The sequence below is a fragment of the Rhineura floridana genome, chromosome 10 (assembly GCF_030035675.1).
Source record: "Rhineura floridana isolate rRhiFlo1 chromosome 10, rRhiFlo1.hap2, whole genome shotgun sequence".
Lineage (NCBI taxonomy): Eukaryota > Metazoa > Chordata > Lepidosauria > Squamata > Rhineuridae > Rhineura > Rhineura floridana.
In genome coordinates this window covers 43,722,924-43,736,879 of record NC_084489.1, presented here as the reverse complement: position 1 = coordinate 43,736,879, position 13,956 = coordinate 43,722,924, and the positions used below count along the sequence as shown (strand labels likewise).

General features: G+C 39.9%; 1 protein-coding gene across 9 annotated transcripts in view; it reads left to right on the top strand.

The window, feature by feature from the left end:
- Window positions 1-13,956, top strand: part of LOC133364875 (histone deacetylase 9-like) — a 498,851-nt gene that overhangs the window by 348,469 nt on the left and 136,426 nt on the right. For all 9 annotated transcript variants that reach the window (XM_061585819.1, XM_061585812.1, XM_061585818.1 and 6 more), the window contains 3 exons: window positions 10,314-10,436; window positions 11,821-12,031; window positions 12,622-12,839. In XM_061585819.1, coding sequence (XP_061441803.1) covers window positions 10,314-10,436; window positions 11,821-12,031; window positions 12,622-12,839 — 552 coding nt within the window. The remainder of the gene's footprint in view (window positions 1-10,313; window positions 10,437-11,820; window positions 12,032-12,621; window positions 12,840-13,956) is intronic.

Here is a 13,956-nt window from a genome sequence, read left to right as displayed (position 1 = left end):
AGAACTGGAGTAGGCAAAATCTTGGTCTGGATAAACAAATAGTCTGACCTGCTGGTATAAGGCAGCCAGCTTCCTACGTCCTTTCTATGATCTATGGCAATCCTGGCCATTGAGAAGGAAGTCTATACCTGTCTGCAAACCCCATCCCCAGGGCTGTTCCAAGACATTTTGACGCCTAAGGCAAAGGGCAAAATGGCACCTCTGCATCCTATATGCAGGAGACAACCGGAATGACAATGAATCTTATTTTAACACTAGCAATGGGACACTGCCCTTCACCACACCTGAGGGAAGTAGGCTAGTTTAAGGAGTACAGGGTGGGCCATGTGTCACACAAAGCTAGAACCTCTCAACACATTTCTACAGATGTCATCTGCCACCTGAGAGAGCTGCCTCACTTTGCCTAATGGTAGGGCTGGCCCTGCTCATCCCCTTAGTCAGCTTGGCCCTCATCTTCTTCTTTTTCTGTTTCTTGGTCACACTAGAGTATGATAGAATGTTGCCAATTGGGGGCGGGAGGGGGGAGAGAGAGAGAGAGAGAGAAATGAATCAGAGGCATTTTTAACAATGTTTTTGAAAGCATGCAGGAGAAACACTCAAATGCATGCTTTGTATATCTGAATAGGAATAGAGTAGGCCTGAAGATCACAGAATCATTCACCCTTTGCAACGTGTTAATGTACTTCCAAAAACACTAGAAAGGATTCTGATGTGATCCCTTCTCACTGTTTGGGGTGGGCAGGAGCAGATATTTATTTATTTATTTATTTATCTATTTGATTTATATCCCTCCCTTCCTCCCAGTAGGAGCCCAGGGCGGCAAACAAAAGCACTAAAAACATTTTAAAACATCATAAAAACAGACTTTAAAATATATTAAAACAAAACATCTTTAAAAACATTTTTTTAAAAGCTTTAAAAACATCTTTTTTTAAAAAAGAAGTTTAAAAACATATTAAAAAACAATTCCAACACAGACACAGACTGGGATAAGGTCTCTACTTAAAAGGCTTGTTGAAAGAGGAAGATCTTCAGTATGCGCCAAAAAGATGACAGCGATAGTGCCTGACTAATATTTAAGGGGAGGGAATTCCAAAAGGTAGGTGCCACTACACTAAAAGTCCATTTCCAATTTTGGTGGAATGGAACTCTTGATAAGATGGTATCTGCAGGAGGCCCTCACCTGCAGAGCGCAATGATCACCTGGGTATACAGTGGCTGCTTTCACACTGTACTTTATCCTGTTATTCTGACGATTTCTTACCTGGTAATTTGCACATTATATTTGATCTTTCACACGACGCACAAGCTAGCTCCAGAATTCTAGTGGAATGCAGTGGAAATTTAGTGCTAATTTCCGTGATAAATGATACCAGAAATAATCTGTTAGCAAGGCTGGGAACCCAAAAGATTGCAGGAGTTTATTGCTAGCTGCAGCCGCTCATGTGACAGGCATCCCAGCATGCAGTGTGTTCCTGCCCTTTAGTCGAGTGGTGTTTTTTTTTTTTGCCTGATGAACGTTGTACCAGTATTCTGGCATCGGTGCAGATAGCAGCAGCATTTCACGCACACACCCCAGTCTTGATACAACTAAAACAATTTAAAAAGTCAGATCCTAAAGGGAGAGGGCTTGCATGGCGACGGGACAAGATCTTAGACCTCCTACACAGTGAGGAACAGCGTGCATGGGTGAGGAACAAAAACAAGCCTTGTGAAATACAGTTGCATGAAATGCTGGTATATCGGCTGAAAAAGCTGCTATTCCTTAACAGAACAGGTACTGCAGTGTGAAAGGGATTTTAGAAATCAGGACAGAAGCACTACCTTTTTGATCCATTAAATTAGATTACTGCAATGCACTCTACGTGGGGCTGCCTTTGAAGACTGTTCGGAAACTGCAGCTTGTGCAAAATGCAGCGGCCAGATTGGTAACAGGGACCAGACAGTCCGAACATATAAAACCGATTCTGGCCCGCTTGCATTGGCTGCCTGTATGTTTCCGAGCTCAATTCAAGGTGCTGGTTTTGACCTATAAAGCCTTACACAGCTTGGGACCACAATACCTGATGGAACGCCTCTCCCAATACGAACCCACCCATACACTACGGTCAAGATCAAAGGCCCTCCTCCAGGTGCCTACTCCAAAGGAAGCTGGGAGGGTGGCAACAAGGGAGAGGGCCTTCTCGGTGGTGGCCCCCAAATTATGGAGTGACTTCTGTGACGAGGTGCGCCTGGCGCCAACACTGTTATCCTTTCGGCGCCAGGTCAAGACTTTCTGCTTTTCCCAGGCATTTTTTAATCTTTTTTAATCTTTTAAATTGTTTTTATATTGATTTAAATTTTAAAATTGTGTTTTAAATTGTTTTTAAAATATGTGTTTTAAATTGTATATTTGTTTTAATGTTTTTGATTGCTGTAAACTGCCCAGAGAGCTTTGGCTATGGGGCGGTATACAAGTGCAATAAATAAATAAAATAAATAAATAAACTAATGCAATCAGCCCCATGTGTGAAAGCAGCCTGTATGAGGGATAAGTCGTCTTTCAGGTATCCTGGTTCCAAGCTGTATAGAGCTTTGTACACCAAAACTAGAACCTTGAACTGAGCCTGGCAGCTAATAGGTAGCCAGTGCAATTATTTCAGCAGCAGGGTGACATGTTGGTGATACCCTGCCCCAGTCAGCAATCTCGCTGCCGCATTTTGCACCAGCTGCAGCTTCCGGACCAACCTCAAGGGTAGCGTCACATAGAGCACATTACAGTAATCCAGCCTGGGGCTTACCAATGAGTGGACAACAGTGGTCAGGCTATCCTGGTCCAGAAATGACCACAGCTGTCTTACCAGCTACAGCTGGTAAAAGGCACTGCTAGCCACTGAGGTCATCTGAAAGTTGAAAACATGCTTATAAGAAAATGAGTAGAGATTGAGTAGTGTCATACACATTTTCATGCTGAATTCTGACATAACTTGCACAAAATGATTTAACTTAGCCTCATGTATTTAAAGTGGATGTCACATCTGACACGTCTGAGTTAGAATAGCTGAAATCCAAGAGGCCCCATCAGTATTGGCTTTCTGGCAGCTCTTGAAGATACTCCAGTTTAGGCAAGCATTCCCCTGAACTTGAACTTTCTAATCTGATTGTTTTCATTTATTCTTCCAACTATTTTAAATGTTTTGTTTTATTGCATATTTTAATTATGTGTGGATATTTTATAAATGATTTTATAAACTGCTTAGTAGCCATTTGGCATGTAATCAATATACTCTATAATAATAATAGTCATCATCATCATCACCATATAGAAAAGTGTGATCCATTGCTTTTCTCATCATGTTTGACAGCATCAGTTGCCTTCTGCTTACTAGATCTGTTTCCCGCTCCAGATGTGTCCAGTTCCAAAATCTCTTTGCGGAGATATACTGCTCTGTTTCCTCTAGCCTTCAGTTTTATTTCATAAAAATTAAAAGAAATTCAGAGGGAGATTTTGCTCTAGACCCCAGTTTTGATCCTCAATGGTTTGTTTCTTTAGAGTCTCTACTTAAGAGCATGTTGGTTAATGGGTTTCAGTAGATGTAAACAATACACAGAAATCAAGAGTGGATGTCTTAAATACATAGTGAGTATTCCATATCATATTCATACAATTATTAGACAAAGGCATGTTTGATTATGAGAAAATGAGGGTTCCTAGCTCTCAAAGGATGATCATCACAGACTTGATAAAGGGCAGCAAGTCTTGAGATTTTCACTTGCATGTTTTAGAGTTCTGTTGTTATTGCTGCTGCTGCTCCTACCATTACTACTACTACTTTTTCTAATTAATTTATTTCCATCAGGAGAGCCAGCTATTATGTGTATTGTATATTATGCCTATTGTTTTGATTGATATACCTTTCTTGTGATCTTCTTACATAGAGCATTCAAAACACTTCTTCACAAGTATCAGTGCAGATAAATTGATATACAGCACAAAGCTATACAGGTTTACTATTACTAGATAAACAAGCTTACTCCCAAATAAGTCTGTATTGCATTATAAATATAGTAGAACTACATGAGCTTTTAAAAGTTTATAATCTCTTTAAGCAATAATACTGAACATACAGCTAGTAACTGTTGTTTGTAGCTGCAATCTTGCACACAGATACCTGCATCAAAAACTGGACACTTTAAAGGCTAACAAATTTATTATGACACCAGCATGTAATTACAACTGCTTCCCATTGTATTATATTGCATTAATCTTATCAATTTCATGGAAATTATGTGTAGATAGATATTACATGTGGATCCTCTGATTTAAAAAAGAACAACATAAGGAAAAGTAATTTGTCAGATATAAGGCTAATGGGATAATTTCTTCAGGTCACTGGCAGGACAGTAACCTCTGAAGACTGGAAAGCCCAGTTCAATCTCCAACAGTGACTTTCCCTAATAATGAATTAATTGTATGTGTGAACTCTGATCCAAGGGGCAGGCGTGTGACCTCTTCACACTGATAAGTAGCTTTTCTTTGGCCCAGAACAACCCCCATCCCCTAAAAGGCTACATTGATAGCAAACATGTGGGGGGTTTGACTCATAATCCTCTGCACAGGATTCCAGGAAGTTCAGACTGTGTAGAATTTCAAAACAAAGTCTAATCCATGTTGTGGTGTTGTGCGCTCACAAAGTCTATATCAGACAAGAAAATAATGCTGCCCATATGAATCTTCTTGGACACTAAAGAGACTGCAGTTGTCTAACAATCATTTATTATTGAGAAACTCTCAGATGATATTATTGACTTCAGTGTAATTTCACTGTGATGGAAATAGGACAAATGAGTGTACGGAGAGCAGATAGCATATCATAATGGAAATAGTTTTAGTACTCTCATGTTCCTGGTTTCTATACACATGCCACTTTATTAAACCAATTTTGTGGTAACTCTGTGTTTGGAATATACCATTCCCATGTCAGACTACCAGGGAATGAGCTGTGCTCATCCATGCAGAAAATCCCTTCCATAGAAATAACTGTCAGGGAGACGAAATCTAGCTTCTCTCCAGCACTCTAGTTTTTGTGTTTGGAGGAGCATGCACTCATCGGAGCCCCTTCTACAGTCCGATCTGGTACAACCTCAGTACAAGTTCAGCACTATAGTGAGAACTAAGCCAGGGTCAGATACAACGTTGAGTCAATTAATCAGTTTGATTACTTGATTAGGAACATTTTAATGGACTAAAAAGTGTTTTTTTGTTTCAACAATTTTTGACCTTTAAGGCACTAAGTGGTTTAGGACTGTGTTATTTGAAGGACCACTTACACTCATATGAACCTCTCTGGGCATTAAGATCTGCCTTAGACGTCCTGCTCCTATGATCAGTTAGGCTATTTTCACCCAATCCTCTTTGGGCTGTTTTTGGGGTTCTTCCTCTCTTAGATTTTTTCCTAAAGATTTTTTTGTATTTTTGCAAAATTTGGAGCTCTCTCAAGCCCGCTGGTGTGTGAATAGTGCAGTTTTGGCTACTTGAGCAACTGCACTCTCCCCTTGATGATTGAAAATAGAAGGAAATAATTGTTTCTTTTCTTATGCATATTTATACAGATTCGGTGGATCCATTAACCAACTACAGTGCATTCAAGTAAGATGTTGTAAAAACAAGTGTCATTCTTGATGAGACATTTAGAAAATGACAGATACCTCAAAGCAGAAAGGTTTGCTCTGAATCAAGCAAAATATTCTTCTGCTCTGTGCTGCACATCTGCTCATATCTCTTGTCATTTCTAGCCATAAGTATTAGCTGTAATTCCATGTGCACTGAAATGTGCCGGCAGAAGGTATTTGAAAACTGGAGTTCAAACTGACCAGACCACATTCACAGCTCACTGGCAAAGATCTTAGAAGCTGAAACCGCTGGTTTCCATTTGTGGCTCCACTCAGAAATTTTGTTACATCTCATAATTACTTGATAGTTAATGGTGAGGTCCTGTGGGTTGAAACCTTTTTCCAAGGACAGTACAATGGGTTTAAGTAGGGTCTGTTTTGATGGTTTAAGAGAAGCCAAACATTGAAGAATGTCTAAGTTGTACACTGGCTGCAGGCTCTCAGAGGTTGGTTATCAGATCAGTTCTTCATCAGGCACAGTAGAAACATTTCTAAAAATAAGTTAAAGATGTTTCTTTTTAAAATAAATAAAATAATTCACCTTGTTATTGATTCCTCACACCCCATGATCCAGCCTGACTTGCGTTCTTGCTGCTGCACAATAGCTGTTGTGACTTTCTGGACAGAGTGTTACTTTCACATCTGAGTGGGCTTTTGGAGGCTTGGTTTTCATGACAGCAAGTGAGGCTGGGGAAATGGCACGGTGCCATGACAGGAGAATCCTTTTACCAGTAAAAACATGAGTCAGTAATGTAAATGATCACTCCTTGCTACAGCCCTTTCCTGCTGCAAAGCTCTTTTGTCTCATTTAAACTCACTTTGCTGTAACCATTGAAGTAGCAATGTCCTCTTAAGTGTTCTGCCATTCAAACTATACAGCCTGGAAGCCATTTTTGAAGAAATGTTTCATGAAGGAGCATTTACAGATAAATCATTGCAATATTGAAAAGGGAACATATAGTTTCCCCTCTGTCTGATAAGGTCTTGGCATCATGTCTAGTTTGGCCCTGAGATAAGTGGGTGTTGTGAAACCTGTATCATCTAAAAAAAAACATGAATACTGTTTCTCCCCAGCCCCCAAAAACCATGTGTTTCTCCATATGCAGATTTAATCTGTTAATTAAAACTCATACAATTGATCAACTAGCATTTCATAAGTCAAACAACAGCCCTAATTGTTTCTTGGGTGCCAAAATGCAGCACTCTACAGTAACTGAAAAAGAAAATCTGCTCAGAGCAACAGTAGCAGCACTAATACCTGATGGGGAGAGGACTCTGAAAAAATTATTATTATTATTTATTTATTTATTACATTTATACCCTGTCTTTCTTTTCATGATAGAAACCCAAGGTGGCTTACGTATGGTTTCCAGGCGGTCTCCCATCCAGGCACTGACCAGACCTGACCCTGCTTAGCTTCAGCAGGGCTGGTCTCATGTGCCTTCAGACCATAGCCTGGGACTAAAAAATCCTGTTGAGGCATTTATTGAGATGCTTAAATGAACAGGTGAGGAAGGGAGAGCATGCAAGAACATGCTAGCTCCACTCCCTGTCCCCGTTGCCCTCTGCTTGTCCAAGGGCATCTGTCTGCAACAGAGAAGCCACTGGTATTCATGGTTCCATGAAAGTATGGGAGACCTCATAAGTACAGCAGGCTTCTCTGCTGCAGACATTCTTTAACATGCAAATAGTTATGGGGACATGGTGCAAAATTAGCATGCTCATGCATGCTCTCCCCTCCTCGCCCTTGGACCAAGTCATTCCACAATCCTCTCTAGTCCTGTATTGTTGGATAGTAAGACCTGAGGATGTGGACAAGGTACTTGGTCGGGTTTGTGTGACCACTTATGTGCTTGATCCCTGCTGCCTGTGGTTTATAAAACCTAGCAGGGAGAGAACAGCTGGTGGGGCCAATGAGACTATCAAGAGGGAATGGTCTTGGGTCTCCTAAAAGAGGTAGCAGAACAATCAGGATTTCAGATAGGGAGTCTTTTCAGAGATGCCAGTGAGTCCTTCCCAGTCCTATTTGCATGCAAAAAGACATTTTGCATGCAAAGCATGCGCTTCACCTCTGAGTCCACTAAATTCACCCCTTTCACTTTACATCAGAGGTGGGAATCTGTGGCCCTCCAGCTGATGTTGGACTCCATCTCCCATCTGCTACACCCAATATCACCGATGGTCAGAGATGATGGGAGCTGTAGTCCAACATTTGAAGGGCCGCAGGTTCCCCACCCACCCCTGCTCTAAAGTTCTTCTCTGTTCAACCCTATCCTTCCATCTTGTCATACAATTTATTTTGCTCAAAATCAGGCTCTTGGAGCCCTGAAGTTCCTGACTGTCTTGTTTAGATCTGCATTGTCCAGGAAAGCAGCTGCATAGCTCCCATGCTTTATGAGTCATTTGACACTGTGACTAGACTTGCGAGAGGACCATGCTATCCCTTTCTCCATATCAGAATGGCTGCTGTGGAGCATTATTGACAGGGATAATTATAATTCACACATTGGGACAGAACCAGGTTTCAATTAAGCAAATGCCAATTGAAAATGAGTAAGTAAGTGCTAAATAAAATATGTGCAAGTAAATATTCAATTAAAATATGTGCATGTTTTAAAACTTAGATTTAAGTGCCTTTAATAATCAATTGATCATTCTTAACATTAAAAAACATGTTGCTTACTGTGTATGCTTAGAATGTTCAAGGTCAGCAGGTATGAACAATGTTCAAAAACATAACGGAAGAAACGTCACCGCTTTAAAAATTTTATTTCATCCTTGTTTCTCCAAGTAAATAACACAATTTAACAATGGCTTTTTTTAACCAGTTGTAACAAGTATATATAGATGCTGTTGTGGAGCTCGGATGTTTTCAGTGTCCATACAATCAGTTTTGCACAGTGGGATTCTTCTTTTTTTTAAATAAAAAAAAAATTACAGGAACACAATTAAAATATTTGTTGGATGTTTTCAGGGCAATTTTCAGTTAACGGGACATCAGGAAAATCTAGGAAGTGGTTCTTTGTGTAACATAAATATTAAATCTCTATTTTTGTGTGATTCCTATTTAGTTAATACTCCAGTACTGGGGATGGGGAGGGATGACATATATAGACGATTCTGTTATTATGTCCGCAATAGGTTTAGTCTCCAAACAAACTATATGGGAAGGTTATGTTTTGGAATAACATCCTGTGTTTTCATGCTGCCCAACTCTTTAGTGACAGTCTGAGGTTGCATTGTATTAACCCAAGGCATTTTCCAACGTTAATTGATATCCCAGGTTTGTCCAGAGAAAAATCTACAGCTCCCCACAACATGCTTGACAAGTTATTATATTTATTTTAGTCAAAGCCTCAGTGCACAGGATCCCTCATGGAGGTGGTCTCTTATTGGAGTCCCATATGCTTTTTGTTTGGGAAGAAAGCAGTCACTGTGTCATACTGTTACACAGGGTATTCTTTTTCAAGGATGTTGTTCCCTTGAGGACCATATCATGCCAGAGTTCCAAAGTCTAATAAGACCTTTTGTAGCTCTTATTGTGTACAGGGTCTAGGAGGGAGGCAAGAGTTAAAAAAAAAAAAAGAGGCAATTTAAGAAACTGTAGTAGACCACATGTTGAAGAACATGAATATCAGAGAAGGAAAAAGTGAACGTAACCCTGCCCTTATTTTTCTTTAAAAAAAAAATCAACTATCTATGCATAGTTATAAAGATTTATACCTGATCAGAGATGTCTCAACACTACACACAAACATGCATATTGAGAAATTACTCTAACAAACAGTGAAATGCAGTAGAAAAAAGTTAAATTATCTGGTTCTCAGCATTCTTGGAGATAGGTGAAACATTTGGATAGAGTACTGGAAAAAGTGGGGATCCATTTGTATAAGATTGTAATGATACCTGGAGGCCTCCAGTAACTTTAAAGCATGGTTGAGGAGCCTTTTTTCAGCCCGAGGGCTGCTTTCCTTCGTGGCTAACCTGCTGGGGACCATATGGTAGTGGTGGGCAGGGCCAATGCCAAAAGAGAGCTGCTCCGCCTTACATTCTTTCACACACATAACACACACACATTTCATACATAACTGCATGTAAGCATATATATATATATATATACACACACACACACACACACATACATATGTAATACCCACACACATGCATGCATGTGTTCATTTAATCATTCACACAGACACTCATTCATTCTCTCTTGCTCTTATACACACACACATGTAAAGACTCAACCTCCTCCCCATCAGAGCAGGGTTATCTTCATGGAGTGTGCAGCTGGGGAAGGGAGGGTCATCTTCCTAATGATGACCTGTTTGAAAATGCTGTACACATGGCAATTAGTGTGCATTTGTGTGTGCGCGCATGTAAAGATATGTGACACAAGAGTGGAGAGAAAATATTTTTTATTTATTTAAAGCTTTTTAAAACAGTGTAAAAATTGTAATTTCTAGTGTGAAAATGATATTTGAGAGATCTGTTTTTAAAATTACAAAGCAATTTCCTCCACTGTTAGAGGTTTAGCAGGATACGTAGTTGACTATACAGGATACATCATGACTTCAAAAGATAAATAATTGCCTTTTGCTTCCACAGCACAACCTTGGCTAGTTGACATGTGACCTTCCTTCTTTTTTGATTTTCCCCAGCATTTGGTTCCACCACAACACATTTGCATCAGTGAAGAATCAATGAACCTTTTGAGTCTCTACACATCCCCTTCTTTGCCTAACATCACATTGGGACTTCCAGCAGTACAGCCACAACTCAGTGTAAGTAATCAATTTAAGGAGTATTTTCATTGGCTCTGGCAATTAATTAGTCAAGACATATCAGCTCTTTCAGATTGCATCATGTTTCCTCAGGATATTATTTCAGACAAAGTTAAAATAGTGCTAGATGATTCCACTGTAATATTTTGTACCATATAGGGTGGTCCTGTGTCCTACTTTTCAGATGTCAGCCCTCTATTTGAAGGGCTGTGAGAGGACAGTCCTCTGAAGGACAGTCTGGTCCAAGTCCAGTTTAAACATAAAGAACCATCAGAAGGGAAAGCATGGATCTTGAAGTTGCACCTAGACAGCAGACTGGGCAGGCACACATGTTATCGGGTCACACTTTTATCCACTATGGTAAGTAAGGATGAAGAAGGAATTCATTCAGTCCACTTTTTTTCAATAGACCTACTCAGTCTGACCCTTCCAAATTTGCTTATTGATTGGAATGCAACTCCAGCTGGATTATGCACTCATCTGGATTTTGTGTTGCACTTTCAATGCACAAAATGTGCACATAAAATGCATATTATGCATTAATAATGCAGGCATAAATGTGTATTTTATGGAGAATGCATTTAAAACTTTGGGAAATGTCTATTTTAAATAAACATGATTTTTTTCTATTAAAAGTGCATGCAATTTAAGAGTGGATTTTTCATGTATTCTTTGAAAAACAAATCTGCACAAATCTTTGGTTAGCCAAAGGACAGCCTGGGATAGCCATTGTGATGCCCTGAAGATGCATTTGGACTCCAACTCCCATCAGCCCCAGCCAGCAAGCCTAATGGTCAGAATGATGAGGGTTGTAGCCCCGCAATGTCTAGATACCTTTGCGTCCCCAGATGTTGCTGGACTACAACTCCCATCAGGCCCAGCCAACATGGCCAAGGGTCAGGAATTATGGAAACTGTATTCTAGCAACATCTGGGGGACCCAAAGTTTGGGAAAGGCTGATCTAGAGGGCACCAGATTGGCTACTCATGTATTAGAACTACAACATCAACACAGAAGACCAACAATCCTCCTGGTTCACCTTAACTTTTCCCACACCCACTTCTCTTCAGCTTCTCACCAGCTGCTTTTCTCTGAGCTGAGTTTTCCAGACACGATTGTCCACCTGGGAGAAAAGTGGCTGTAGGAGACGAATACAAAGTAGAAGCAACAGGCAGCAAGGAGGGTTAAGCAGCTCTTCCCCACCTGCCATGCCTGCTGTGCCTCACATCCACAGCACCACTGGTTTGCTGGAGACCTGAATTCCCAGACTCGGGTCTCCACTGACACTCTCCTGAGTGTTCTGGAAATAGTGAAATCTTCCCAACTAATCTGATGCAGAGTTATTAGCCTTTATTCTTTGAAAAAAAAAACTTTCTTGATACAGGCATCGTCACCATTCAAAGAAAAACAGAAGTGTGAGACCCAAACAATCAGGCAAGGAGTAGTTCTGCCAGGACAATACAGGGGAAGCATCTCTGCACCTTCTGCCCCTCAGCCCATTGCCCTAGAAGGAAAGCCAAACAGCAGCCACCAAGCTCTCCTCCAGCATTTATTATTGAAGGAACAAATGAGACAGCAAAAACTTCTGGCTCCAGGTAATTATCAGTGATTATTAATGGGTATATCCTTCCTTTTTGTGATTGAACATATTGTAGAGGAATAAAAGAAGTTGCTTCATACCAGGGTCAGACTTCTTGTCCATCTAGGCCAATATTGTCTACTCTGACTAGTAGCAGCCTTTCAGGGTCTCAGGCAAGGTCTCATTACTTTTAACTGGAGATTCCAGGGATTGGATCTAGGATCTTCTACCTGTAAAGCATATGCTCAGTTCCATCTGAGCTATGGTCCATCCCCTGTTTCCTCTCTACTATCTCCTCTAAAAAACACACCCCAAAATCTATCCATTGTGGTTCTGCTTTCAAATGAGAGCTAGTCTGGTCTCTTATTTCCTGGCTCAATTATTTCCAAAACCCTCGGCTAGTTTGCATCTGCTGATTTTTTTCCTAATGTTAGTGGGATGGGGTGAGGATAAGTAAACATGGCTATCCCTTCTGATTTTAATTTCATCAGTTTTTACTTTTATGTGTCTTTATGTAAAACAAAACAAACATTAAATGGACGATCTTAACAAGATTCCTTAATGTTACTGGCTGCCATTTTGATAACTAGAATCATTGGCTTGTAGGAGGGGTGCCTCTTCATCAACAGTCACCACTGGCAACAAAAGAAAGAGTCTCACCTGGCCTAAGAGTTGCACATAAGTTACCTAGACATAGGCCGCTAAATCGAACCCAGTCAGCTCCACTTCCTCAGAGCACCTTGGCTCAACTGGTTATTCAGCAACAGCATCAGCAATTTCTGGAGAAACAGAAACAGTATCAGCAACAGATCCACATGAACAAAGTAAGTTTGTACATCAAAGCCTAATTCACAATGAATATAGTGATGACTATAATTTGCAGGCCTTTAAACAAAAAAGGAAAAATCCTATCATGTCAGTTTACAGTAAGGTATGCTTATATTAAGAGCAGTTTGATAGAAAAATGTTTGTCAAACCAGCTCCCAGAGAGAAGTTCTGCAACTGTCTTGCATCAAACTGCAAACTTACACTATTTTTCATTTTTATGTCATTGAAATCAGTGTCCTGTTGTATAGCTAGGTTATTCTTTAACAATATCTTTGTAAATGACTGATTGTCATTTGAAATTTTCATTCAGTTATCGTAAATAAAATTATAGTATCTATGAATATAAAGCTTTCACTCAAACTGACTGAACAGAGTTATCAGCATTTTATTTAACACTTCAAATATTATAGCCCTGTTTCAAGGATTATATCTTAGTTTAGTAAGCCAAGACATGAACAAGACTCTTGCCTGGATCCTGGATACACAGCCCTGCTTCTCCTCCCTTCACTGTCTGCATGAATGCAGTGCAGAAGTCTTCAATTAACTATAGTTTCCTGTTTCATCCAAACCAGGTAACAACAGGTACCTGGCATGTTCCAAAACTGATAACCATAGTTTCCTGATTGAGATGAAATGACAAAGTATGGTTTAATTGAAGACTCACACCCTGAGAAGGGAGGAGCGAAGTGACCGCATTCACGGACACAAAGATCATTCCTATTTCATCTTATTTAGAGATAGCACTGAAGTAATCCTAAATGATAGTGATAGCCAATTTAATATTCACTGCCCAAACTGCTTAAAATTAAACATTAGTCCCATAAGATCCTTCTGAAATTTGAGAAGTAAGTGGCACCATTTTTATGTAGATAAAAACTGATTATAAACATCTGGGGTAAACTGGGACTAAGAATGTATTCAACTGCCAAAGTGTAGCTGGCCTATGTCATATAATGAACAATTCAGTGACCTGCTCATGGAATGACAGAATATTCTACTGGGTATTTTATGCATCAACTTAGTGATTTCCACACTTACTATGCTTGTTCCCATAGGCAAGTTATTTAAGCAATTTCCAAGACTCCAGCGTATAATCTCACATTATGACAGTCG